Source organism: Anser brachyrhynchus, assembly GCF_964034855.1.
Source record: "Anser brachyrhynchus genome assembly, chromosome: 2".
In the NCBI taxonomy this organism is placed as follows: domain Eukaryota; kingdom Metazoa; phylum Chordata; class Aves; order Anseriformes; family Anatidae; genus Anser; species Anser brachyrhynchus.
The window spans coordinates 19168902-19194808 of NC_137695.1; the positions used below are offsets into that span (position 1 = coordinate 19168902).

General features: G+C 40.0%; 1 protein-coding gene and 1 long non-coding RNA gene across 16 annotated transcripts in view; one reads left to right on the forward strand and one right to left on the reverse strand.

The window, feature by feature from the left end:
• Nucleotides 1-10103, forward strand: part of LOC308191189 — a 35527-nt gene extending 25424 nt beyond the window's left edge. The window contains exon 2 of the long non-coding RNA XR_013947782.1: nt 9105-10103. This is a non-coding gene — a long non-coding RNA (uncharacterized lncRNA). The remainder of the gene's footprint in view (nt 1-9104) is intronic.
• KIAA1217 overlaps nt 1-25907 on the reverse strand; it is a 244545-nt gene that overhangs the window by 148841 nt on the left and 69797 nt on the right. Inside the window, exon 1 of one of the 15 annotated variants that reach the window (XM_080583242.1) lies at nt 18238-25883. The exons of 13 other annotated variants lie outside the window; for them this stretch is intronic. In XM_080583242.1, coding sequence (XP_080439368.1) covers nt 18238-18345 — 108 coding nt within the window. In that variant the 5' untranslated portion in view covers nt 18346-25883. Of the gene's footprint in view, nt 1-6545; nt 9112-18237; nt 25884-25907 lie in introns of those variants that run through there. One more of the 15 variants, XM_080583232.1, reaches the window with a different exon arrangement.

Consider the following 25907-nt stretch of genomic DNA (forward strand, 5'->3'; position numbering starts at 1 on the left):
CTACCCTGCAGTTACCACCTTTATGTTTCAAACATCAACAGATAGCAAGAGGTTTACTCCCTTTGCCCTGGATCACAGCAACACACAGAAGTATGTCCAAGCCTCCCTTTTTTGTTCAAATCATCTGACTTCATATTTATGCCTTGCAAACTGCAAAGCTACCAAAGTCACAGGACATGCTGCAACTTCTCCTTGCAAATGCTCAGAGGCACAAGGACAAAGACAAAATGCCTTGGGGAGCTGCCTGAGGAACTAACCAATGACCCACATAGTACAGCCGGTTGTTTTTTCTGCTGCTGGAAAAGGATTCAATTTAACTTGTTTTAACCATGGATTCTATTTGAAGGTTCATGTTTTTCCTGAAAAGTTCAGTTTTGTGTTTGCTGTGTACAATGGTTACACCTCACAGGGAATGCATTTATGGTATTTCCTACTGCACAGAGGAGTTTCCCTTTGTGCAGTGAGGTATCGCAGCCTAAGCTGCATCCTCTGCCTAATTTCTTTTTTTTTAGGAAGAATTTCCCATGAAAAAAGACTGTAAAAAAACAATAGGTAAAACATTTTTACAGCCCCACTCTCTATTCAATTTAATGACTACTACATTTCTTTCTTGTGCTGTCTTTCCCAAGACTTGTTCCCCAGAGACCTGCATACCCCAGCAATGCGATGTGGCCAAGGGGCTGCTTTGAGCCTTACTCACTGAGGCATCAGGAGCCAAGCGAAGCAGTCTGTCCCTGCCCTCTGCTCCTCTTTTTTTTTTTCCAGAGGAACTGTTCAGGTTGACTGAGTCACAAAACAGGGCACCTTCATTCTCAGGACAGGAGGAAAAAAAAACAAAAAACAATTTTTAACCCGGACATCTTTCCATTCCCAGCCTCTAAGTCCACTTTTGTATAAAACCCCCTCACTCCATGCCACTAAATTTACTGAATTTTTACATATTTAACTCATGCTTCTGTAAAGAGCTTCACAGTTTATGTAGCGGGAGAGATGCCTTGATGTAAGCTGTGGCCAGACATTCAGGCCATGCAGTTAGAGGCTGCACCCACTGCTGCCGGAGGAAGCAGCAGGTTCACAAAGTCTTGCAAAACACAAGTAGAAGAATATTCTTCTTTCATTGCATTTTGGTAGAAATGGGAGATGTGAGTGTTAAGATTCCTTCTTTCCTTCTGACCAGAAGGATGCTGCTTGTCCCAGGGGGAGACTGGAGCTTTAGTGTTGCTGATAAAACAGTGCTGGAAATGGATGTTGCATGCATGCATGAACAGTGTGCACTGAAACAGCGACACTTAACAACAGCTTGGACAAGATTTCCGAGACCTGGCATATGAATGGATTCTTTTTATTTTTCCAAACTAACAATGATTTTCTTTCTCCTTCACATCCTACTGCATATTCTCCATGAGTCTCACCAAAGCCTTTCTTCAGAATTTCTCCTGTGGCAATCTTGGGGGAAAAAAACAACAAACTTCAGAGTTAGAAAGCAACAGTTCAAGAGCCTCATGAAGGCAAGAAAGACACACCAAGTGTGCTCAACAACAGACTGTGTTTTCAAGTTGGAATTTGAAGAAACCATGTGAGGATCACACGGAGAACCAATTTAGCATGTAGCTTTTTATGTGCAAGTACCAAGCAACAATTCAAACACAGCTGAAAACTGTCCACTTCTGGATGTAATTACATGCCCAAAAAAGAGCCAGAATTATGATCCAGTTAAACTATATACCAGACTAATGTCAATTTGACATATTTTCATCTTTTTTAAGGTTTGACACAATGCTTTTGATCACTAAGAGCCAAAACCCCTTCTTACTCACTGCTGGCCTCAAAACCTCCAGGAAAGGAAACCAGCAAGGCCCTTGGCCACAAAACCTCAAAAGCAGCTCAAACTCACTCCTCTTCCTTGTTCTCTAAGTTTACAAATCAGATATCTCAGGCAAATTTATTCATGAGTAACCAGGCCACTAACACACATTTATTCTTTCTGCTCTTTAGCTAGAATAATTTCCAAGGATTTTAAGTCCACGCTTAAGTCCTACTCTTATCCACCACCTGCAGAGGAAGATTTACTTAAGAAGCACATCCATAAAAAGAAAGATTCTAGGTCACAACCGAATTCTTTACTCAGTTCATTTGGGTTTTGATGACCTTCTGAAACCAAAACAACGTACAAGGACAATGTGCTGAAAATCAAAAACGTGCTCAGAGGCAAAAAGAGCGTCTCCTAGAAGGCAAGGTCTTCCACCTTCTTCCTCCAAAAATATACGTAGCTTGGGTGTGGATAACAATCTTAATGAACGGCCAGAATATTTAGATAAATACATTACAAAGTAAGTTTTCTATTCCACATGTATACATTCTCAGGGGAGAAACAGAATTCAGACCACAGAATCCTATTAACATCCAAAATTTACATTAAGTAAGGTTAACTTATTCTACACTGAATTTTTGATTATTAACCAAATACAGGCCCCTCTCTAAATCAGCACCAAGACACCGCTTCTTTCAAAAAATGTTAACAAAGGAAAAGTAGTTTAAGACCGCTGCGTTAACTATTACTGCTGTGAATTTACAGTCATGCTTTCTTCTAGAAAACAAAAACAGATCAACTAAGAGATGAGGAATTGACCAAATGCACAACAAGTGCCAGCAAGAGGATAAATAAGGCGAAATAAGAAAAGAAGCTTTTCTCTAATGGTTCTGTCTAATGATTTCATCTGTCATTTTCCACAGTCTTTTCAGGAGAAAGTGCAAATTCTTTGTCAATAGTGTTTCTTGGTCAATAGCGTTTCTTCAAAGGCAACAGCATCTGTGTACGGTAAAGCACGAACTTCACAGGAGGGCCAATTTTAACTTATGCTCTTCTGCTGCTTTGACCTGCTCTAGCCTTCTGACATTTAAGTCTCCCAAGCTCAGGTCCAATTTAGCAGGCCAGAGTCAGAGCTCCAATGTAAGATGATATAAGCTGCATGTCACTAAGTAGGTGAGAGTTTAACTTAGTGCGACACAAGTATGGATGGGGCTGGAAAGTTTTCAGCAATACTCTCCAGCCTCCCACTCCTCTGACTTTCATACTTACAGCAAGCTGGCTGAATGCAAACAGGCTTTCATTTGTATCGCAGAGCAGCTATTGGGGAAAAAAAAAAGAAAAAAGAAAAACAGCTTGTCCAAGTCATAGAAGCAGCTAGTCAAAGCACCCTCAGGAAACAGTTCAAACAGTAGCATGTTGGAAGAGAAAACCCTGACAAGAAACAACAGTCTTCTGGGGAGAAGAAAAATTACTTGAAACAGGCTATTGGGGAGCAGCTAGGAGAAAAACAGCTTGGTTTGGAGATTTGGAGAGCTGGAGATGTGCTGGGCTCAGTGCTTACAGCAGGGGACTCAAATGGTGAAGTCTTTCCTTTCCTTCCCAAACCTTGTGCTTCTCCTGGTGTCTTGTACTCCATCCTAGCCACCTAGGGGTTTTATTGTGATATTTCAGGAATAAGAAGGACCAGATCAAAGGTCCACCTGCTCCAGTAGCCTGTTTTCACCACCAGCTTGAAGTAGGTGCCCAGGGAAAAGATTAAGAATTGGGGAAAGCAAACAGTGATGCTTCCCCAAAACTCTCTCCTAGTCTCTAGAAATTTGCAGCTCTGGAACTTGTCCCTCCCTTCTGTCATATCCCACCTAGTCATCTCTTTTCTTACTGTACTAAGTTGTCCCTGGAGCCATCCCCTAGCTTTGATGACCAGGGTCCTTCTCCAAACCTTGTTCAATTTTATTATACCTTTTTGTTCTTAGAGATGCTTAAACTGCACACACAACAAACGTCCCATGACTTTATAGTGGCAGGTGATACGGTCTGTCTCGTTCTCTGTCCTCTTTTTCTGGTAACTGCCAACATTAGATCTGCTTTTTTGATTGTTATTGAAGACTGCACTGACATTTCCATGGATCAGAAATAACCTCCAGATCTTATTCCTGTGTGGTAATACTCAGCTCAGTGCTTACTATTTTATATATGAAGTTAAGATTGTTCTTCCTTACATGCAATGTTTCACTGTTATTAAAATTGAATCTCACTTGCCATTATAACACCGAGACTGAAGATCATTTTGCAATTCTTCACAGTTGGCCTTTAGCCATTACCGATTGTCAATCATTTATCAATCACAGGAGTCATTATGTTGCTCACCTTATGCAAGCATAAGAAAAAAACTACAATTTTTTCACTTCAAAATACCAAAATGTTTCCAAAAAAAGTCCTCTACAGACCCATGATATGATAGCTAATAATGATGTCCCTGGAAGCTCAGCCTTTTAGGTTATTATATCCACTGTCCTTAGGCAACTCTGTACCTCGATAAAACAAATGCATCATGTGCTGCTATAGCGACCTGCTTGTGCTAACTTACAATTCATATATCCTAAAAACAATATTTCCCTGATTATTCAAAGCTGTGAGAATACGTTCAGATGACTAACATGAGTAATGTTGTAGCTTGGCATCTTTCATCTATTTAGCAAACTTCAAGTCTATCCAAAAGGTTAAGTGTCCTGATTTCAATCCCCCTCTGACTCTATACTGGACAAAACAATTCCATTGGAAGAACTTACATCAGGTGACAGAAGAATGGTTAACTCTGTAACTGCAATTTAACAAATCGGTCCTTGTTAAAATGTCTTACAGATTTCTATCTCCAAAAATTCCCATCTTTTAAACAGTTTGAACAAACAACACTCTGACAACACCAGCAGTTCTGATACTATTGTGGTTAAATACCAAACAAGTATCTTATTTCACAAGCATCTACCTCATAGGAAGAGCTCAGAAACCGTCTGTAATAATCTTTATTTGTGTGTGTGTGTGTGTGGGTATATATATATATAAATATATAGCTGGATAATATATAGATAGTAATTATATTATATATACTTTAAAGCAGTCACATAAGCATGTATATTTAGTACACTTTAATGAGTTATTTTAAGTATTTCTAAAGGTCAAAAGTTCTATATGTAATCATGTTTTTTATCTAGTCTTTATGTGCAGCTCTTCTGTGAGTTATTTGCCCATTTTAACATACTTGCGTATTCTTATCTGGATTATATTGGAATGAACAGAAGTGCAACCAGTGCCCAATCAACAAACACGGCTAGCAGAAACCACCACGACTATGAAGTAATTGTCTTCTGTTCCAAGCAGCTGTTTACTAATAAACAATTACATGAGAAGCACTTCAAGGAAAGATTATAGGAGAAAAAATGGTATTTTCATTAAAAAAAAAAAAAAGGCCTAACTAAAAGCACTTTGGAACTGAAACCATAAGTCTTCCTGGCGTCCTGCCCAGCTACTATTTAATTCTATGCCCTGTGTGACATTTTATATATCCTTGTATTTGAACTACTCAACCATATTTTGTTTCTTCCTTCTACTTGTTTTTGAACTACTGCCACAGTGGTGTTGTTACAGAAAGAAAACATACCATTCCACCGTGTTTTATACTTTTGATTTGTAATGATTGACATAGCTGTTTGAAAACCATAATTTATCTAAAAGATCCTTGGGTATCTAAGTATTTTTCATGAAACAGGACAAGATCCTGCCTTAGTTATGGAAGCAGTTACACTTCTGAATTTTACACTGAGTTTTGCAGCCTTTGTGTTGCATTGTATCACCTGTGGTTTGGTCAGATTCGACCCCAAGTTCTAAAAATTGTTATTAATATCTAATTAACTAACAGTGTCCTCTATGCATTAAGCACTGGGGAAACAAGAAGTTAGACGGTCCCTTCCCCACACAGCTCAAACTTTAAGAAAAACAAGGAAAGGATGGTAATGCACTAAATCTACCACCTAACATTTTTAAAAAGGCAACATAATTCAAACAACCACTGATCTTCCCTCACCTGGAACACCTACATTGTAAATTCCCACAGCTGAGATTGTCACTCTGGGTTCCCATAAAAATCAGTGGGAAATTTCAAGACACACATCATCGAGATAACTCCTTCAGGGTGAGTGCTGAATTGTAGATCCCGCTCCCTAAGGGGAGCCTCTATTAATTAGTGAGATTGCTTGTGCTAACTAGCTGTACAGCTGCAGCGTGTTAGTTCACAAAGATGCCATGGTACACACAGGGCTCGCAGAGGAATGTGCCAGTCTGCAAGAGAGACCTAAAGGCAGAAAATCTTAAGGGACAAACTTATTCAAGCAGCTTGTTCAGGGCTTAACGAGTGCATAAAGGAAAGTGAAAGAAGCAAGCAGGGAAACATGACGCAAAACAAAGGAAAAAGTGTAATGGAGTGACTAACAGTAAATTATCTCTCACACTGAGTTTGCTGGAAATAATACTTGGAAATGGTACTGAGAATTTCAGAGAAATGTCTAGAGCTACACCCTGTCTGCAAAGAGAACAAAAAAGAAATCCATCGGGTTATTATTCACATTTCACTAAGCTTTCCCTGCAAAAGAAAGAAAGAAAGGAAAAAAAAAAAAAGCTCACAAATATTATCTAAATTACCTTACCATACCCAGCTTAATCATCAAACATCTGAACTTACTGTGTGCTGCCCTGCTACCCAGGGATCATTCAGATCTGGCAAATCCTGAGGAATTGTTTAAATAACTGCAAGCTCCCAAACTTCTCATCGTGTAAAAAATCAGTGTCATCCTTCCTCTTTTGATTGTCCCTCCTCAGTGCAAGTACACAGCTGTCCAAAAGTATCAAGTTTCATCTTCTTAAGCCATTTCAGTTGTGATGGATCCCATACTGCGGTCTATAAACAGCCTTAGGTACATCATTGGAAATGAACTGGTACATTTCCTAACCAACATCATTAAAATACAAGGCAGTTCAGTGAACTTAGAAGATACAAAGAAATTATTCTCCAGAGTGTAACATCTGGTATAAAGGAGGAGAAAAACACAATTTTCAAGTGCAAGACATGTAAGAACTGGAGGCTAAACCAAAACCCATTAATCTATCTCCACCCCCATGTTCAAAATGAAAAACAGAAAAAAATACCCTTTGGTGCTCCACATTAGGAAGACACGAATCTAAGATGTCTCCCATCTGTTTTGTCTGCTATTTTTTTTTAATAAAAAAAGCAAAATCACCCTTTCCTTTTTTTCCACTTTCAGTAGAAATCCTGAAGGATATTTTCAGAGCTGCTGTTTTCAAGGTTTTTACACCATTCTCATCTGATTTCATTTGAGTTCCTGTCAAATGTAACCCCTCTGCCTCAGTGAACCTATATCTGAGCTTTTCAAGTATTATTAAAATTATCATGACCAAACTTACACGGTCTGGCTGAACTCAGCTCCCTGAGTGGGTAGATGTCTAACCCCATGCTCCCATAACAAACCCTTTTCCTGGAACTAGTCACATCCCTGGCATGACCATGAGTAGCCCCAGGGCTTTCTAAGCTCCTGCTTAATCCCCAGGAAGCTGCTGGCAGCATGGACCACTGGGCCGTGGCCGTGACCCCTCCACCTCGTCCTGCAGAACCACTGTGAGGAAATTAGGTAGAGCTGGACATACTGGCCCTGAAACACCTGGCAACTTCTTTTCACTGGAGAAATTCCTACTTTCTAGCTGGAGCTTATCTGCACTGTTGGAGGAATGAGCCAAAATCCCACCTGCGATGCTTTGCTCACGCGGGTGTTGTGAAGGCTGCTTGGACTGTGCCGAGGAACATAAGGAACACTAAAATGTTATTAAAATCCCTGTGTTATGATGTTAAATTCTGTATGATTCATATGAATTGCTTTTGGATATCACACCACTAACTTTTGGATATGCATATAGTGCAAACCAAGGCAGAAAAATGATTTTAATATTTGTGTTGTTTTTCTAAAATGATGGCTGCTTTTGTTAAAAACAAACAGTGCATACTGTAACACAGACCTCAGGAAAACCCTATACTGTCGTATGTGAGGTGGAACACGTGGCTGTTTTTAAAGACATGAAGTGACATTTTGATGTTCAGTTTAATTCAGGATGATGACTTTCCTCATCTTTCAGTGAAGAAAATGAAAGGCGAGCACATGTTAAGATTTGTTTCTCACAGTAAAATAAATGTCTCTCCACCCAGGTACAAACACGACCACTTAACTTAACTTAAACAGTAAAACTCCATAACAGTTCATCAGCCTCTTGCTGAATGTCCAGGCAAGTGGCTAGAAATATATTTCAATCTGAGTAGAAAGAGGAAAATATTTTCAATGTCTCAAGTAAAATGCACTATTGTTTTACTCTTGCGACACGACAGCACAGAGACATTCCTTCAAGTCACATTTTCAGTATTTAAAAGCATTACATGAACTTTAAAAGTGGTATGAACTTCGAAATTCTCCTCATCCCAGTGCCTCATTATCCAAATAGCAGTCTGCTCTACGAAGTGCCTCACTGGCAGCAGCCATAAATATGCTCCCTTAGCATAAACAAGAGCCAAATTCCCGTCCTCTTGTAGCCTGAATACAAGAGATTTCCACAAATATGCCGTGGGAGAAAGCCTTCCCCTAGGACCATTGACCCTGGGGTTCACCTCCTGGCTGTGTTCTTGCCACTGCTGGCACGGGACGGCCAAGGGACACCGAAGGCCTCGCTCGGCCAACAGCCCAGCTCCACGGGCTCATCCGCACTCTCACAGCCATCCCGCCCAGCGCTGGGGCCTCCAGCCTCACCACTGCATGGGGAGGCAGCATGCCTTGACATTTTATAAAGGAAATAGTTTAAAAGTACCATTTCTAGGCAGAAAAGAGATAGTGGGAATTCAAAAATTCAAGTGTCAGCCTCACTTCAGTGCTCCATGGCAGGACAGTGCAAAAGCCAAGGAAAGCAAGGGTGCACCACACTCAGCTTTGATCCCTTCAGACCGTGGAGGAACACGCAGAAGCTACCAGAGATAATAGAACTGAGGTTTCACCAAGTGGTGGAACAAAGCACAGGCTGGATATCTGTGGAGAGAGCGGGTAGTGAGATCACGGGGATGGACAAGAAGAAAACAGTTTCCCACTCCAGTGTGCTTTTGAAAGAGATCTACAGCCTCAGTCACTTTGTCTCATGCTGATTAACATGCAATTTTAAAGGTCTTCCATAAGCTTTGTTTTATTCACAGTGTTTATACAGCACTAGCAATCCAGGCTGAGAACAGGAGTCATTTCGCGGGCAGGATGCCGATGACCCAGGCCAAGCAGGATGTACCATCAAGAGCAGAAGCACATCTCACAGCAGCCACAAAGCCCTACACGCAACCTGGAGATGCCAAAGGGAATGAGGCCAGGAACAGTACAGAAAGACAAACCCAGGACACCGTAACACATGGTAAGGTGGCATTTCACTTTTTTGTTTTCTTCTGAATAATTAATTGGTTGACTCCATCACCCACATCATACAGGTGTGCTGTTGTAAGCAAAGCTCCAGAGCTTGTGCCAAGTCACATTCAGCCCCAACAGATGACTCTAACGAAGAGTGACTATATGTTTGACTCATTAGCACTTTCTCTGGATGCTTTGCTTTCCTTTAAACTACTTATTTCGTGTCAGACGGAGAATTAAAACACTTCTAATAAAAACTGACATGTACCTTGGTCTTCTATTCTAATAACAATACAGTCATTCCATTCAAAAGGGAGGAACTACTGGTTGAAATGAAAGTTATATGGAAATATTCTCAGTATAATATATATTATATATATTACCTCATATTCTCAGTATGAGGAAACATTTTAGATCATAACTATAGAAAACAGAAAATAAATTTTATTTTTCAGAAGACTTCAAAGTTTCTTTTTATGGGATTTAATGAATGATATTTTGGTGCCAAAGATGAAGAGCCTCAGTTTAACCAAGTATTTACTATGCTGGTGAATGAAACCCAGATTCACAGCATTAGATCTTGACTCATCTTTTTAAATGCGGCTGGTTTTTCATCTGAAAATAATCCAAATGTGGATAGTTTCTATATTAAAGTAGGTACTCCTCAGGAAAAGATGCTCTTCCAAAGTATTGCAGTATTCCCATTTTTGGCTGAGAAGAAAATTCCTTCACAGCATTTCAGAAATTCTGATTTCTATACCATGAAGTGCAATTAAAACAAATGACTTAAAAAAAAAAAAGGGCAAAATAAGTAAAAGTTTAAAAAGGTGCATGCTGATTCTTGGACAAAGTTTAGATTGATTTTTATTCTTACCTGAATTAATGTATTTGGGCTGAAATTTCAGGGAAAAAAAATCTAATTTCTCAGGAAAAACTTTTTTTTTTTTTTAAATACACATTCCCTGCATTTAAACTCCAGCAGAAGACTGATAAGCCTAGAGATGAGCTCCTCTGTTTATTTGCAGAGCCAATGCAGCTGACAGTGAGATTACAGTGTACCCTCTGTGGGGCTACACACAAACTTGGAAAGTCCATCTCCAGGCCACAGGGAAAAACTAGTTTTTATGCTTGTTACTGTGAAGTTTGCTACTGTTTAAAGCAATAACCTGATATTTATGAATGCAGATTATCTAGATAGGACAAAGTATAGACTGAACACAAGTTTTTTGAAAGAAAAAAACTTAGCTTTTACTATAAATTTAGTTTTGCTCAAAACACAGTTAAGATCAAAGAAAGCAGGAAAGAGAGGCATTACAGAAAGCAAGCAGAGATGGCTAGCATGTTTACAACTGACAATACTATCTCTTACCTCATATGATTGGAAATTACAAATTGCAAAGAAAGCTTTTGCTGATGATTTCAGTAAAGTTTTAAAAGAAAACTATCTATTCACCTTTAAGAGTGTTTTCAAGGAGATATGGCTGAGATGGTCTCTGGAACCGTTAGCCCAAAACCAAGCTATCCACACAGAGGAGTGATGATTCTCACACCTACCTGCAGCTGGGCTACACACAAGACACAGACATACAGACCTCCTGTACATCGATGGCATCCTTTCCAGCTACTAAAATTTGGCTCCTCTGCACCAGCAGCTTTCTGCAGCACTCACCTCAGTCCCTGGGGTTACAAAGCTCTCCTGTTGCAATCACCTCTGCAGCCCAGAAGGACTTCATTTAACCCGTCTGAAAATAGTGTATGCCTTTCAGCAAGATCTGTGCTATGCCTCAAGCCTAAAACACTGCATAAGCAATACATTGCTTCTCTCCCATTTTTATTTTTACATACTGCAATGATTAGAAGAACATATCAAGATTTATTTTCTGCTTAGAGATTTCCCGTCTTACAGTAGTAAACACAGCATTTGCCCTTTTCTCAGTTCTGGCCCTATTCCTAGCAGAAGCTCCTCATATAAGGTTGGATGTGGTACTTACAGTCGTGGTTTAGTGGGTAACGTTGTGGTAGGAGGATGGTTGGACCAGATATCTTGGAGGTCTTTTCCGACCTTAATGATCCTATGATTCTCAGGTTATGCCACTTCATTCTCATTCTCCCCCTCAAAACTCATTTTGATCTGTCAGCTTCTTCCTCCAGACAGGCTCCCACTTCTCAGTCTGCAGCACCAGCAGGTAACTGCCACCCTGGTGCAATACCCCATTCCAGGTACACTTTTACGCATGGCTGAACATTGCTCCAGTGAAGGGATTTTGCTCCCTTCCTTATCCTACCATGCCCTAGAATAATTTGGTTGTAGGTCTTCCCTCGATAGATTTAAGGTGCATTGAAGTTTTGTCCATATTCAGAAAAATTTACTGTAGCCAGATCCATTACTTGCATGCTGCAGTACACAAAGAAATGGGGCTCTTCAGTGGTACCTCCTGAAGTAACAATTTCTGGGTGGACTGATCCTGAGATCCCTAATCTTGCCAGAACTTTTACTGATGCAGGCAAGAATTTTCCCAAGGAATACTTGAGGATAAATTCAAAGTTTTGGTCAAAGTAGAAAATTCCTCTGAATTAAGGGCATCATGGGTCTGGGAAGTTGTTCAGGCAATGACCGCTCAGGCCCTTCTTGTGCCCGCTTATGATAGCTATATATTGGTACCCCAACTGGGATAAAACAATATATACTATTACTCTAATTCTAAATAGGAAATTCTATTTACCCTAATTCTACTCACCGTAGTTATTTTTCTTGTAGTATTTCACTTACACCTCATATTTGTATCTTAAATTTTCAAGTAACCTCTATTTCTAATAACTAAAGCAATTTTTTATTTCTCAAAAAGCTCATTGTAGTTACAGTGCTATATTCAAAAGCAGCTGGGTCAAACTCAATTCCTTATGAACAGTCCCTGAAAAATTAAAATTGCATGAATAGCTAAGAGCCTCAGTTGCATAACCGAGGCCAAGGAGGAACCAATAAATCTCTGCCACTTAGCCCTATTCATCAGTAACTTTTGTTTGACTAAAGCATATCAGCTAGAAAAGCGACCTGTCATAGTTCGAAGATTTAGCGAGATGAAGAACTTCTTGTTTCCCTTGATAATTTGTCAGCATAATGAATCATTTCTACTGTGAAAAATGTTGTGCATTACTCCTGATTTGAATCTGCCTAACTCTCCAGCTATAACCTTTAGATTTTCTCATGATTTTCACTGCTGTTCTGGAGAGCTGAGATAAAACCAGTACTTTCTCCTGCTTCAAGAGACTTACAACACTTAATTGAGGACCCTCCCTATTTTCATAGGGTCAAAAGAAAAAAAAAAAAGTGTTTCTTGGAGAGAAATAACTTCACCAGATCTCAAATCATTTTGGGTGACTTTCTTTTGCAATGCTCCCATGGTTCAACATCCTTTCAACAATGTTGAGCCAAAAGCTATGGCGTATGTTCTTGTTACAGTGCACATACATAGTCCTAATGACAGTCTTCCTGGAAAATAACCTCCCTTTACAATAGGAATTCTTGTGAAGATGAAGTTCATGAGATCTTTAAATCCCTTCAATGGGAATCTCCTTCACTGTGAATCCTCAAGATTCAGCTTGACAGGGCCCTGGATAAGGCCCTGCTTTCCACACAAGGTCTCCAGAGGTCCTTTTCCACTTAGACTTTGCTGTGGTACATGGTCTCACACTTACTCAAATGCAATTAAGTCATTCTGCTTTAAGTTTTGTCAAGAGAAGGGCTACGAAGCTGGTGAAGGGCCTGGAACACAAGTCCTGTGAGGAGTGGCTGAGGGAGCTGGGGTTGTTTAGTCTGGAGAAAAAGAGGCTCAGGGGAGACCTCATTGCCCTCTACACAACTACCTGAAAGGAAGGTGTGGGGAGCTGGGGGTCGGCCTCTTCTCACAGGTAACTAGTGATAGGACTAGAGGGAATGGTCTCAAGTTGCGCTAGGGGAGGTTCAGGTTGGAAATTAGGAGACATTTCTTCTCAGAAAGAGCAGTCAGGCATTGGAAAGGGGTTGCCCAGGGAGGTGATAGAGTCACCGTCCCTGGGGGTGTTCAAGGAAGGTTGGACCTGGCGCTTAGGGACAGGGTCTTGTGGGTGACATTGGTGGTAGGGGGATGGTTGGACCAGATGATCCTGAAGATCTTTTCCAACCCTAATGATTCTATGATTCTGAAAGTGTACTAAGCCATTTGGTCCTGTGGGCTTGTACATTTTACCTCTCTGTAATGCCACTGCTAGTTCTCTCAATTCCAACTCAATATCATCTTTAAGCTCTTACATTTGAAATTTGATCCATGTAGTATTGCAGTATATTAAACACTTATTTTATATGCATCATGTCTTTACACCGTGCTCATGACTATTGACTGGCTGTACTCTTTATCACCAAACCATGATTCTACAGGCAGCTGCATGATTTTAAACTACCACTGGCAGCTTCTGCCACACACAGAAAACACCTCGTGCACACATTTCCTAAGATGGTTACTTTGCTCTGACAGTTCAATTCCTCTGGCTTTATCTTTCAACTCTGTACTTTTTATTCAAAATTTTCCTTGTAAAATTACCATTCTAACATTAGTTTCCCTTCACATCGTTACAGAACTACTTGCCAACCTTTCTTTTCTGTATTTTAATGATGAAGTATTCAGGAAACAACAGAAAATCTCATATTAAAATATGCTCTCATATTAAAACATGCTGTCTGGGGTTGGGATACACTGATTTTGCAACAAGTTACCGTGTACCTGGCAGGACAGCATGTCAAAGTTCTGTGGTAAAAGATTTTTAATGCAATTGTTTGGCAGCCTAAGCAGAATGAATTTCTTGACCTAAGTCCAGATCCCAGTAACAAGCTACATTTTTATAAAAGCAGCCTTTTAATGTATGCCCAAATACTGTATCAAGAAGTGACATTTAACATTCTTCTCTAAGCAAAACTTTAAATTCTAGCAATATTTATCTCCTCCCAAATGAACTCTTATTTCATCATAACTTTGCCTAAAAGTATAAAATAAGTTTTAGCAACCAAACTCAACAACAGTTTGTTAAATTCAAGTTGTCAAACCAGGAACGAGAACACTATTACTGACCCTTGAAGCATTCCAACGATGTCTTCAAATATTAAATGTCACCTACTTCTCTCTCTGCTATTCTCAAGGGGCAGCAAGTCTCGAGGCACCCTGACCATTCTCCCTAAAGGCTTCCTGGGGAAAAAACAGATGTTGGACTTCCCCTGCCTGTGTCTTCAGATAAACTGCATTCCGGATTTCAGTTTTCCAGAAGGAAGAGTAGAAACTATACCAATATCACTGACCAGCAATTTCCCAGGACTAAAACAATGTCAGATGACCAATCCCAATGGTTCAGACATGTTGGAGGCTAATACACGTCAGGCTGCACTGCAAGAAATTGAGGTTGGGAGGAATCTATCTTTTTTATATTTCATCCGTCAGGTAATTTCCCAGATGCTAAAATAATTTTCTCTCTCCAACTATCAAAGACAGTGATCCCTAAGCACTTGCTACTCCTAGTCTTTCTGTAAAGGTCACTGTACTCTAAAATTGATTTGTGGCAGCCCCTAATGCAGGAGGGAAGACAAAGTATTACCCTGTGAAAGAAATTTTAGCTATAGCAGGAAGAATATTCACCATGGTTTGCTTTCATTTTATTTATCTCATACTGTGCTGAGCAAAACTCTGAAAAGTTTCTCGGACTGTGAAACAGTATCTGCAAATCCTTAAACAATGAGCTTGTTCTTAATGGTTGGATTAATTCAAATTGCATAAAACTGCTTAGATTAATACTGAACTGTTTTCATGTGAAGTAGAACAGCAACAGAGGAACAAATACAGGTTTTGTCCTTTCGACTCTCAGATTGCTAATTGCAAAAAATGGGGGAAAAAGTCCTGTTACATGGCCTGTGATCTTATCCCATATCCTTTCTGTCTAGCACAACCTGGCAGGAAAGAACTAGCTCTACTGATAAGAAGGAATCTCTCTCTTTTAAGTGAAGGTATAGTAGCTGCCCTCCTTCAAGTTAAACAGAGCTCACACTACAATATTTATTTAAGAATTTTTCCAATATGATGAATTATTAACTTGTTTCGATTGTGTATTTTTGGATAAAACTGAGGAAAAGAAGCACAACTCCCGAAGTGTCTCCAGATCTCAGCATCATTTTTCTTTTGATCAGTGCACTTTGGACTTCCAGAAGCAAATCACAGTCATATTATCACTCAAAAAGTACTGCTGAAAAACAGCACCCATATTAACAATTCAATCAGATGCATTTGAAATCATCTACAACAAACAACAATTAATCCAGACATTGACTGGGGAAGGTGAAGTCAGTTTGATGTCTGCACATTCCCACTTATTGAGACCTTCCAGTAAGAAAAGCTTGGTTACTACACACCACCTACCTTGTCACATGCTTACAAGTTGTTTTTAGGAAAGTTAATGGGGAAAAACAATGCCTTTAGTACAATGCTGACAACTAACTTCAATCTTGTGGAGGATATTTGAGCATCATGCCTAATGCGTGTCTGAAACAGGAGCTTAGACGAGAAACAACTGGCTGATCCTCATCTTAGACAAGAACAAAATGACAGGAGAGATAAGAGATATCACATGTGCTGTGGGGCTGGGCAGATTTGTTCTCGGCAATGCTTCTTGGAGCCTCAGCTTTCAAACGATCAAATAGCAGAGCTATGGCTATGGCTGCTTACCTGTCTCAGTTATTAACAAGAAAACTGAAAATACTTCCTGTATTTGTTAGCCAAGGCAGTTTAGTCAGGTAAGACACAAACTGTGTTTTTGTTGAGCATGATATCACAATATGCTGTTACTCCTCTGGCAGTCATCAGTTTTCAAAACATTTTTTAATGGTCCTGTTCTTAGAAGGACCACCTAGACCTGACTCAAGGCAAGCTGTTACTGTACCTGCCATCAGAAAAGGCCTCTGCACCACCAGCCTTTGATTTAAAAGGTAAAATATTTTCCATGTCTAATCAAGACTTTTCTTTGTTTCACAACTCTTATTCAACTTTCCCTTACTCTTGGATTTCAAATAAAATAGCTTAATTCTGCTGATTGTAACAGAGTGCCACCAGACTCGGCTGCTTTGCTGAATTTGGTCGAATAAATGCAAGTAATTTAGTGAATTGGCAGAAAGATCAATATGAGCTCAGGTTGGCCATTTTAGTTAAATAAGCAGTCAAACAATATGTAAATTCATGTTTCCAAGCATAGGTCCTTGACACATACTGAGGTAAGTAAAATGAGATTATCATCACTGAAACTATTTCAAGGCCACGTGAACATTTTGAAATGATGACTGCATTTTAAAAGTCCTCTGAAGGATCACAGAACCCAGACATCCAAGTAAGTTTTCAAACCACAGGGAAGATAAGCCAAAAGCGAAGTAGCAGTGGCTAGACAAACCTCACTTAAAAGGCTTGATAACTTTTGTCTGAATTTTTTGTTGGGGGGGGGGGGGGGGGGAGGAAGTTAGAAAAGCCATTCTGCTCTCAAAAGCTAATGGTGTAATCCTAAAATTAAAAAAAAAAAAAAAAAAAAAAACAGGTGAAAGACGATGACAAAGCATAGACTTTTTGGCATTATCCATAGAAGTCTGACAAGTGGCAGCAGAGAGCACAGAACAAAAGAACACACAAATTCTTTTACTGTAGAAAATACCTCAAATTCCATGTTATCTCACCACAATAAGCTACTGAATGATTATCTAAGCTGCCCTTGTTTTGCCAGGCGGCCTCAATACCTCTATAGGTCTTACTGTGCATTTGGTTAAGTCTGGTGTATTTAAAACGCTCCACAGCAAGTAAATCTAATCTGAAAGGTTATATGTGCCCTTAGGAAAAGCAGTCTTCACAGAGAATGATCACCTAAAACAGAAAATCTTTTTGATATCAACTCAGAGTTATTTGCCCCAGTTTTTACAACTAAAATCATATAGCTGTGATACATCACAAAAAGCCTAACCCTTTCTCTCTCTACTAATACACTGATAACAGGAATTGAGAGAAATTCAAAAAAGTACATTAAAAAAGTAACAATCCAGCAGAAGCTTCTCACAAGTTTAAGAATTTGTGAACATTTTTTAATTATTATTATTTCCTCAGTTCTCCTTTTATAAATTATTTAAACTTTCCCTAAATTTCAAATTGGCTTCGCCTATACAACACAGTCACAGATAAATCTGTCAAATATATTGTAAGTGGAACTACCCTTGGAAAAATAGCTCTGAGACAGGTTGAAGAGATGCAAAAACAAGACTGAACTTGTGGGTTCAGAGCTTCTTCAAAACAAAGCAATACCTGCTGTCACAGCATGAGGAAAAAAGACATCTCAACACAAAATAAGGCGGCAGAAGCAAGAGAAGAGAGGGGAAAAAACAATTCACTCATCTTCCCTGCCCAAGTATCTTCAGCATAGATATCTACTGTTTTCTAACCCCATCAGTTCAGAAGGGGCCCACAAAGTAGCAGTTATTCCAGAGTCCTGGAAGACTTCCAATAAATAGATTAAACCTTACATATAAACACTCTCTATAATTAGAGAAGAAAGCAGCTTGGTTTTTGGAAAGTGTCTGACAAATTTTTAAACCATGAGATGAAATCAAATTGTATGTTAATGTGGTTCAAGGGAAGTCTTTCTTCAGTAGACCTTCAGTCTCTCCCTCAAGAGCATCTGACAGCTACTGCAGTAAGTTAAAGGTCGTCGTGCCTTTCAAAATCAACATAGAAACACACACAGACAATAGGATAATAACAAGAATGAACACTTGAGGATATTCCTTCTTACAGAGAGCAGTCTTCTAAAAATAAATTGATCTATCCAAAAATTTCCATTAACTCCTACACCAGCCCCACACAGGAAAGCCCTGGCTCATCAGAGCTGTACCTGGCTGACAGAAGAGGCACCAGAGGAGCAGCAAAGACCCGAGAGGCTCCTTTTCCTTCTTGGTTGTGCCACAGGAGCACGAGTGGCTACCTCTTCCTCAGAATCCATGCCCTCGGTAGCAGGGTGCTGCCGGCATTAAGCAGCAGAGCCAGGAGCAGCAGGAGTCCCCCTTCTGCGCAGTGCAGGCTTCCTACAGGTGTGCATCTGCGGCAGAGCCTCATCTGATGGGAAATTTCTTGGGACATCCGGGTGTATGAATGACTCACATACAAAAAAATACTGGTTTCTCACGGTTGCATGCTTGCATAGGGGTGGGGATTGCACGATTACACATTTGCACTTGAGCTAGAACTACCCTTTTGTGACAGGATTAATACCAAAGACCAAGCAGTTCGTGATTGAGCAACAAAAAAAGAGGGTAAAACACACACAGTAAAAAGACTGCGCAAAGAGCGCGATCAAAGTAATACAAACAGTTAATGCTACAGTGAAAACGCTTGTGGAATTAAGCTACAGTAACACCCAAGCATCACACACAACCTCTGCAGTGGTCTTGTGTTACTGAAAGTTATTCATCAGCCCGGGGAAGAAACCTGACTCCTGCTCGCAGTAAGGTCCCAGGGATTAACCCAGTTGCTCAGGACCGGATCAGAGCACCCTTCCTCACAGCAGTGCCCATCAGCTGCCAGGCATTAGGGGGCTGCTGGATCGGCCCCAGAGCCGCAGAGGAGCAGCAGCAGGTGTGCAGGGGCTGCCCGAGCGAGCGGGGCCGCGCGTGCCGTAACATCCGGTGCTGAAAACGCTCGGTAAAAATAAAATAAAAGGGAAGTGCACACGAGCCAGAAATTAAACACTTGCATCTGATACCAGAGGATTGGAGCGTCAGTCGGACAACCTGCCACGGGTTCGAGCCAGCTTTGCTCCAGTGGACAGGAACATTTTTACTGACATGAATATGAGCAGCGTTCGGGCCAAGAGAAACATTTGGTGATCTGCTCCTCCTCACCCCATCCCACCCCACCCTTTTGCGATGTTCAGAAGGGAGAAGTTCTGCACTGATTTCCAGAAAGCTTTTGATGCTGCTCCTATCACGTTTTCATTTAAATTCTCCGTTGACAGACACCACGCTGCTCATCGATGCTAAAAGCAGAGTCCCCGGGCTGTGCCGCACAACGATCACAGCACGCCAGGGGCTGGCAGCGGGCACCACCCTGCTCGCACCCCTGCTCTCACGCAGCACTAGCCAAAGAGATGGCAGCTTGGATGAGCTGCTGAAAACCAGCTGAAACAACAGCGATCCTCAGCAAAAAAAACAACATCCCGAAACGCTGCCAGGAGTTACTGCCAAACGATGGTACCTGCGACACTGCGGTGACTCCAGTCCGAGCGCAGAGATCACTGAGGTTCTCCCACATCCCTGCCTAGGAAATGACTAGGACATAATAATATTGTCTTTTTAACGGCAATGACTGAAAAGCTATTAAGCAAGTTAAATGGGAAATAACTTTGAAAAAATAAAATAAAGAATGCATAATATGCAGGATAAAAGAGACAAATTAACCCAGAACATCTGTGTGATTTTGGTGTGTGCTTTCTAAACACTTTGAAAGAGAAAAATAACAACAAAAAAAATAATTTACTGAAATGGTTGTTTTTTATTAAAAAAATAGGAAATCAAACAGCTTTTCCTTAAAAAAAAAAAAAAAAGGAAATCAAAACAAAATCAAAACAAGGATTTTTATAAATATCCTAGTTTTTCAGGCACACATTTTAATGGAAGTGTTTATGTTACCTGTATGTTTTTAATTATTTTTCTAAGTTGTGCTAAAGAATTCTTCTTGCTTCCAAACACTATTTACTTTTATTTAAATCAACCAACCAATGCCATTCAATTATTTATTCAGCCAATGGGAAATAAATGACATTTCTTCTTACTTATTCTAATCAAAGTCAAATATTTGTTCCTTCTGTGAGTAATTTATTACTAATTACAGGAGTCTGATGTATGGTATTTTGTGTTACTAAAAATAGGGCTACAGATGAATAAAGGCAGCTAAAATTATGCTTTCAAAGCACAGTGGAAGAAAGCCCAAAGCTCATACATAGACATTTTTGTTTGAAACAAGTTTGTTTCCAGACTTTAGACACCCACATACTCACAAAGTAGGAGCAAACTGAAAAAGCCTTCTGCTTGTTCATCTAGCAGTAAGTGTCTCTGGAAGTGAACATATCAAGTAAAATTTAAAATCACTCAGCTTCTTTCCAAGATAAAAAAAATGTTTTAACTCTGGTTTCTCACTGTTTACTTCTTTCCCTTGCTGCCTTCCTCAGGTTTCTCTTTCCTTAGAAGACAGACCTCTTCCCTACAGACTGAAAAAATATTTAACTGATTGAATTACAATTAATTTTTCTATGTTGAATTCAATCAATGTGAAGAGCATGGAAACTGTCTACTAAATGTAAATGTGAGAAGTTGAAAACTATAAAAGGTTAAAATATTCTTAAAATTTCTCAGTTGAGCTCTGGAATTTACTGTCATTAGACATAATAAAGTCAAAAACTTAGCAGTATGAATCAGGACTGGACATTCACACAGGTATCAGGAAGATCCAGTCTAACGACTAACTTGAATAACATTTCTAAAGATAAATCTCAAGCTGTGGGACAAAATAATCTATAACTACTAAGGAAGAGAATGTGTGTGACGTGCACAGCTGATTATCCACCATCCACCTCCTGAGAAATTGTTAAGACCCTCCTCAAGAACCCATGGCAGAAGCCACAAACAAAAATACATCATTGGTCTCTGTGGTTTTCAGATATGACCCAACAGAATAGCTTCTCTATTCCTCTCTTTAATAGCTAATTTTTGTAGGTATTTTTCTTTTCTTTTAAGTGATTGTACTAACCAAACAATGAAAACCTAAACTTAAACAAATGACAATGCTCAGTGCTAACTAGCACAGCAATTTTCATGTGAATGCACGGAATCATTACAATCCATAGCGCAAGAGACCCCATAAAATACAACAGTACAAAAAGTACTAACTAATAGGCAAAAACAAACAAACAAAAAAGGACCCTTCAAAACAAGGACTCAAAAAACAAATCTCACCCAACAAAAGTCCCTCTGTTGGCTTGATGTCTCAAGATACAAAATTTAACACCACCTGATTCTGAATTTACTGGACTGGCACAACTTTACTGAATGTTAAAAACACACCTCAGTGGATGTTGTCAGAGCCACAGGTGCTGGCTGCAATTTTAACTGTAGCACTTTTTCTCCCGGTGTACTCAACTCACCAGCAGAGAGAGGAAATTGGAATGTTCATAAGAGACTTTCTTGTCTTATTTACTCTTGTTCTCTGATTTGAGCCCAGAAAAGAGATTTAAATCACAGGGATTATGGTTAAACCAAGCAAGTTAATCAGGTGACTTCAGTGGAATCTGCCTCTGTTAGAAAATCAACTGAAAAATGCTGTAATGCAGCAGCAATGGTCCAGAGGTGCATTTACTTTGCTAATGACTGACATAAATACGTGCTCCCCTCCCAAGTGACAACGTGCAAAGAGCACAAAAATGTTTCCAGTGGGAAGCTAATAGGTCTATTCAGCTGCAAAGACAACAGCCAAAGCACACCCATAACCATTTGCAAGGAAGTAGTCCCGGGACACAATAAATACTCATAACATTGAAGCTGATCACAGGCCACAGAAGGAAGTCCTGACCAAGGACGAGGGAACCTACACTGTAATCTCAGCTCTACCACCCTCATGGCCTGTTGCCCTCATGAAACACCTTCACCTGTCTGCGAGTCTCCTCATCCACCAAATGAGTGATCCCGATACCTCCCGTAACACTTCCAGAACAACGCAGGAGAGAGACGGCAGCTCAGTAACAGCATGGCCTAAAATGTCTGCACCTTCTCTTCCACCACTAACTTCTGGTGCTCTTGTAAGCAAATTAGTGGCTTGAAATTAACTTGAGGGTTGCTGACGAACCCTGTGTAGAATAGCACTCTTGAGGATGTCTCCAGTGCCATTCCTCTCTGAGCTGGGCACAAAATACAGCAACCTCGGGTGCTTTGGTTAAAAAGCAGAGCTGGAAAAGGAAGCAGTGGCAAAGAACCATTCACACACCGCTCCACCTCTGCAGGATATGTAAAGGAGCAGATTGGACTTGCTGGTTGCCTCAGCCTGAGGGAAGCTCAACAGCCTCGTCTCCACCTCTGGGCAGTAGGCCTTAATAAGCAGGCTTCCGCCGCACAGGGCCACGGCTTCTCCACCACTGCCTCCTGAAGCTTTGCCATCAAGGAGAAAGGAGCACAAGGTCCTCACAGCCAGGGAGAGCATGAAGCTCAATTCTGCAGCCCGGTAATGAGGTTTATTCAGCAGCTGGCCAGGGGAGCTAACCACACAGCTATTGAGACTGAGCCCTGTAAGACGTCATTGCCCAGGGGCTCGACTTCAAAGGGAAAATGCAGGGTTTGCCTATCCCAAATTCTTCCAAGCCTTCCCAGAGGAATAAGGGTCTCAGGCACGGGGTCAGGGGAGGCAGGAGGTGCCTCTCCCACTGTGGTGGTCACTGCCAGGCCCCCGTGCAGGACGTGGGTTCCCCCATCCACCGCCGCTGGAGGAGTTAGTCCTGCGCTGACCACATCCAGCGAACGAGGCTCTGCTGCCTGTTTCTGCGCACTTGGCAGTTACCTGCAGAAGCAGTTCAGAAAGCACCAGGACTGAACTGAGTATGTGCAAAAACACATCTATAAACACCTCTGGATTTTATTTTTTTGCCAGAAAAGCTTAAGTTTCTGAAACCTAAGGAATCTCAGGTGTCTGCAATAACTGGGAGAGGTTTCCATGGGTAACTCTTGAATGAAGCTGCCTGAATTTTGCTTTAACAGAGAACTAAGTCCTAAATTCTTTATTGGATCTAGATCTAACTACTAAAAGAAGCTCACTGCATGCTTTTATTCAGTCAGCCGGATACAAAGGATTCTAAAAATACTTTGTCATAAGATTAGGTTAGAAAAATATATGTACAAAACTTACACGAACAAAGGTAAGCATATGAACAACCACGTTGGACTTCTGAGTTACAAACAATATGCGTTACTTAAAATACAGAGGCGTTGCCACAGAAAAAAAGCTACTGATCCTGTTGGGGCAAAGTAACTGCTCCGGTGTGTGATTTGCATGGGGGGAGGGAGGGAAGAAAAAAAGGAATTGTTTTATTAGCCTTTTTGCAGCTTTGCTTTGTTTGTTTGTTTTTTTAAAGAACAGCTTTTTTATTACTTTTAACTGATTGATATAAACGAAGGAACTTATGTTTATCAAAGCGAGTATTATTATTCTAGTTAAACTCCACTTATTGCAAGAGATACCTTAGGGCTAGTAGTTTAACATATACTTTTGCTTTACTTTTTTAAAATACAAAGTTGAAAGACTTTCCACTGAGCCATTCTACTAGGAACATTTGTCCTCCTCAACCATTTTCACTTATAGTGAATACAAAGTAAACCCTACTGAACCAGCCCTTTGTTCATTTATCTATCTAGCTATTTATAAGTATCTCGCAATCACAGCATTATCTGGGGGCTAAAGAGCATGTTTCAACTCAAAACAAATGGACATGTCATCTCATGTCCTTCCATAAACAAAAGCTAAGGGCTTGGATTCCAACAGAGATTTAAGCTTGCAATCATGTTTCCTATGTTCATTTTCATGGCTTTACTTAGGCGCTTTTAACAATGTAAGAAGGAGCAGTTGCCCTTACCACTGAGGCACTGGAAAGCAGTAAATTGTTGCACCAGATGGTACATGAGACAGGGGACACGTGCAGATGCTGGGGAGGGTCCCCCATTCCTAAACACGCTCTGTGGGGCTTACAATGACTAACTGGGGAGGAGGAGGAATCACCTTCTCATCTGAGAAGCGAGGTAGTAACCCTTCTGCAGAGAAGAGGTGGGAATTCACAGAAATCTCCTGAAACAACTTACTGGAAAAAAAAAAAAAAAAAAAGCCTACACCCTATGCTGGCTGTACAGCACTGCCCTCTCAGACAAAAATAGGCATTTTTGGATAACCCATTATGCAAGGTAGTATGAGAACCCATAATCCAATGAAATGGACTTTCTTATCAATAAAAATCAGCAGAAACATATATCTAGATTAAAATCACATTCTTCAGAAATATGAGGTACATCTTAAAATCAAATGTCATTTCTTAACTTTATCAGTACAGACCAGGTAAGTATTCACAAAATATTAACACTAAATCAATTTATCCCTGCCATATTCCATGGCATCAACCACCATTAATGTAATGAATGGCAAATATGCCAGTTCATTTGATAAGTTGTCATTTGTACATACTCTAGTACTAAATAATTAACACTCAGGCTTCTACAGAAAGGTTAAATTGAAATTAATTCTATAATATTCCCATTACTGGCTTGGTTTCAAGATATAATCTAGGAGTGTGAAAGCAAAAGAGCCATGAGAAAAAAAAAAAAAGAAAAAAAAAGCCCTAGTTAGTGATTTCTTCACTTTGTACTCCTTTCAAATACATTATTTTTAATAATCAATACAGGTTCTGAGAAAGTTTATTTTACCTTCCCTGATCAAGCAATGCAGAATGTCAGAAATCCTTTATACACTGTTTTTTCACCTGGAATTAGATAATGTGTTTACAATATTCTGCAGCCTTCTTACTCACTAAATCTACTGAGGATTTACACCGAACTGAAGTTTCTTTCAAGTTTACATTTCTCAGGTGCCTTTAGGCAGAACCTACGATTTTTCTCTGTTCACCTTCTGAATGTTGGACATTAGCGACTGCCACCCCCCACGCTCTCCCACCTAAACCTAACCCCTTCCAAACTGAGTGATTTGGACCAAGAAAACTAAACCTGCTTCACGTTATAGCACAGCAACGTCAATGGGGGGGCTACCCCTCAGGTACTGATGTTTACTTCATCCGTCTAGGTCGATGTAAGCACAAAAGTGGTTACTAAAGAACACGGGGACTTTACTCTCTCTCTAGGGGAACTGATAATATCACCTTTTGTCCATATAAACTTTTGTTTTTTAGCTATAAAAATTTCTATTGCTAGACTTTTACCTTGAAATATGCTTGCCCTTTACAAGTTGTACTTTTGCCCAAGAACAATCTATTGAGAAATGCTTCAGATTTACCCTAGGATATCAAAACATATACTCAGTTTGACTAAGTGATACTATGATCTATAAAAATAAATAAATAAACAAACTTTAAAAACCCTCAGTATTTTTTACAGACCTCAAATGCTGGAATAAAAGCTGTTGTAATTTTAGGATTCTATTTTAACAGTTAAAGGAGAGACATCTGGCAATAATCTACAAATAAATACAGTGTCTCAATTCTTAGTTTCTCCTCCAAAACACTACCTAGGACATTTTTGCAGCATGATTCACATAATCAACATAATACATTACAATACCTCTCAAATAATTCCGAATTCTCAGTTCATTCAATAAAGAACTCATTTTCGAAAGAGAAAAGGGAACGTGCCGTGCCAGAAAAGTTGCTTTATTGACTCAGCCCTGCTGCCAGGAGGAGCAACGTGGTGAAGCAAACTCCACGATTTCAAAAGCCTTTTTTACAGTGGGGGCAGAGAAAGAAAAGACTTA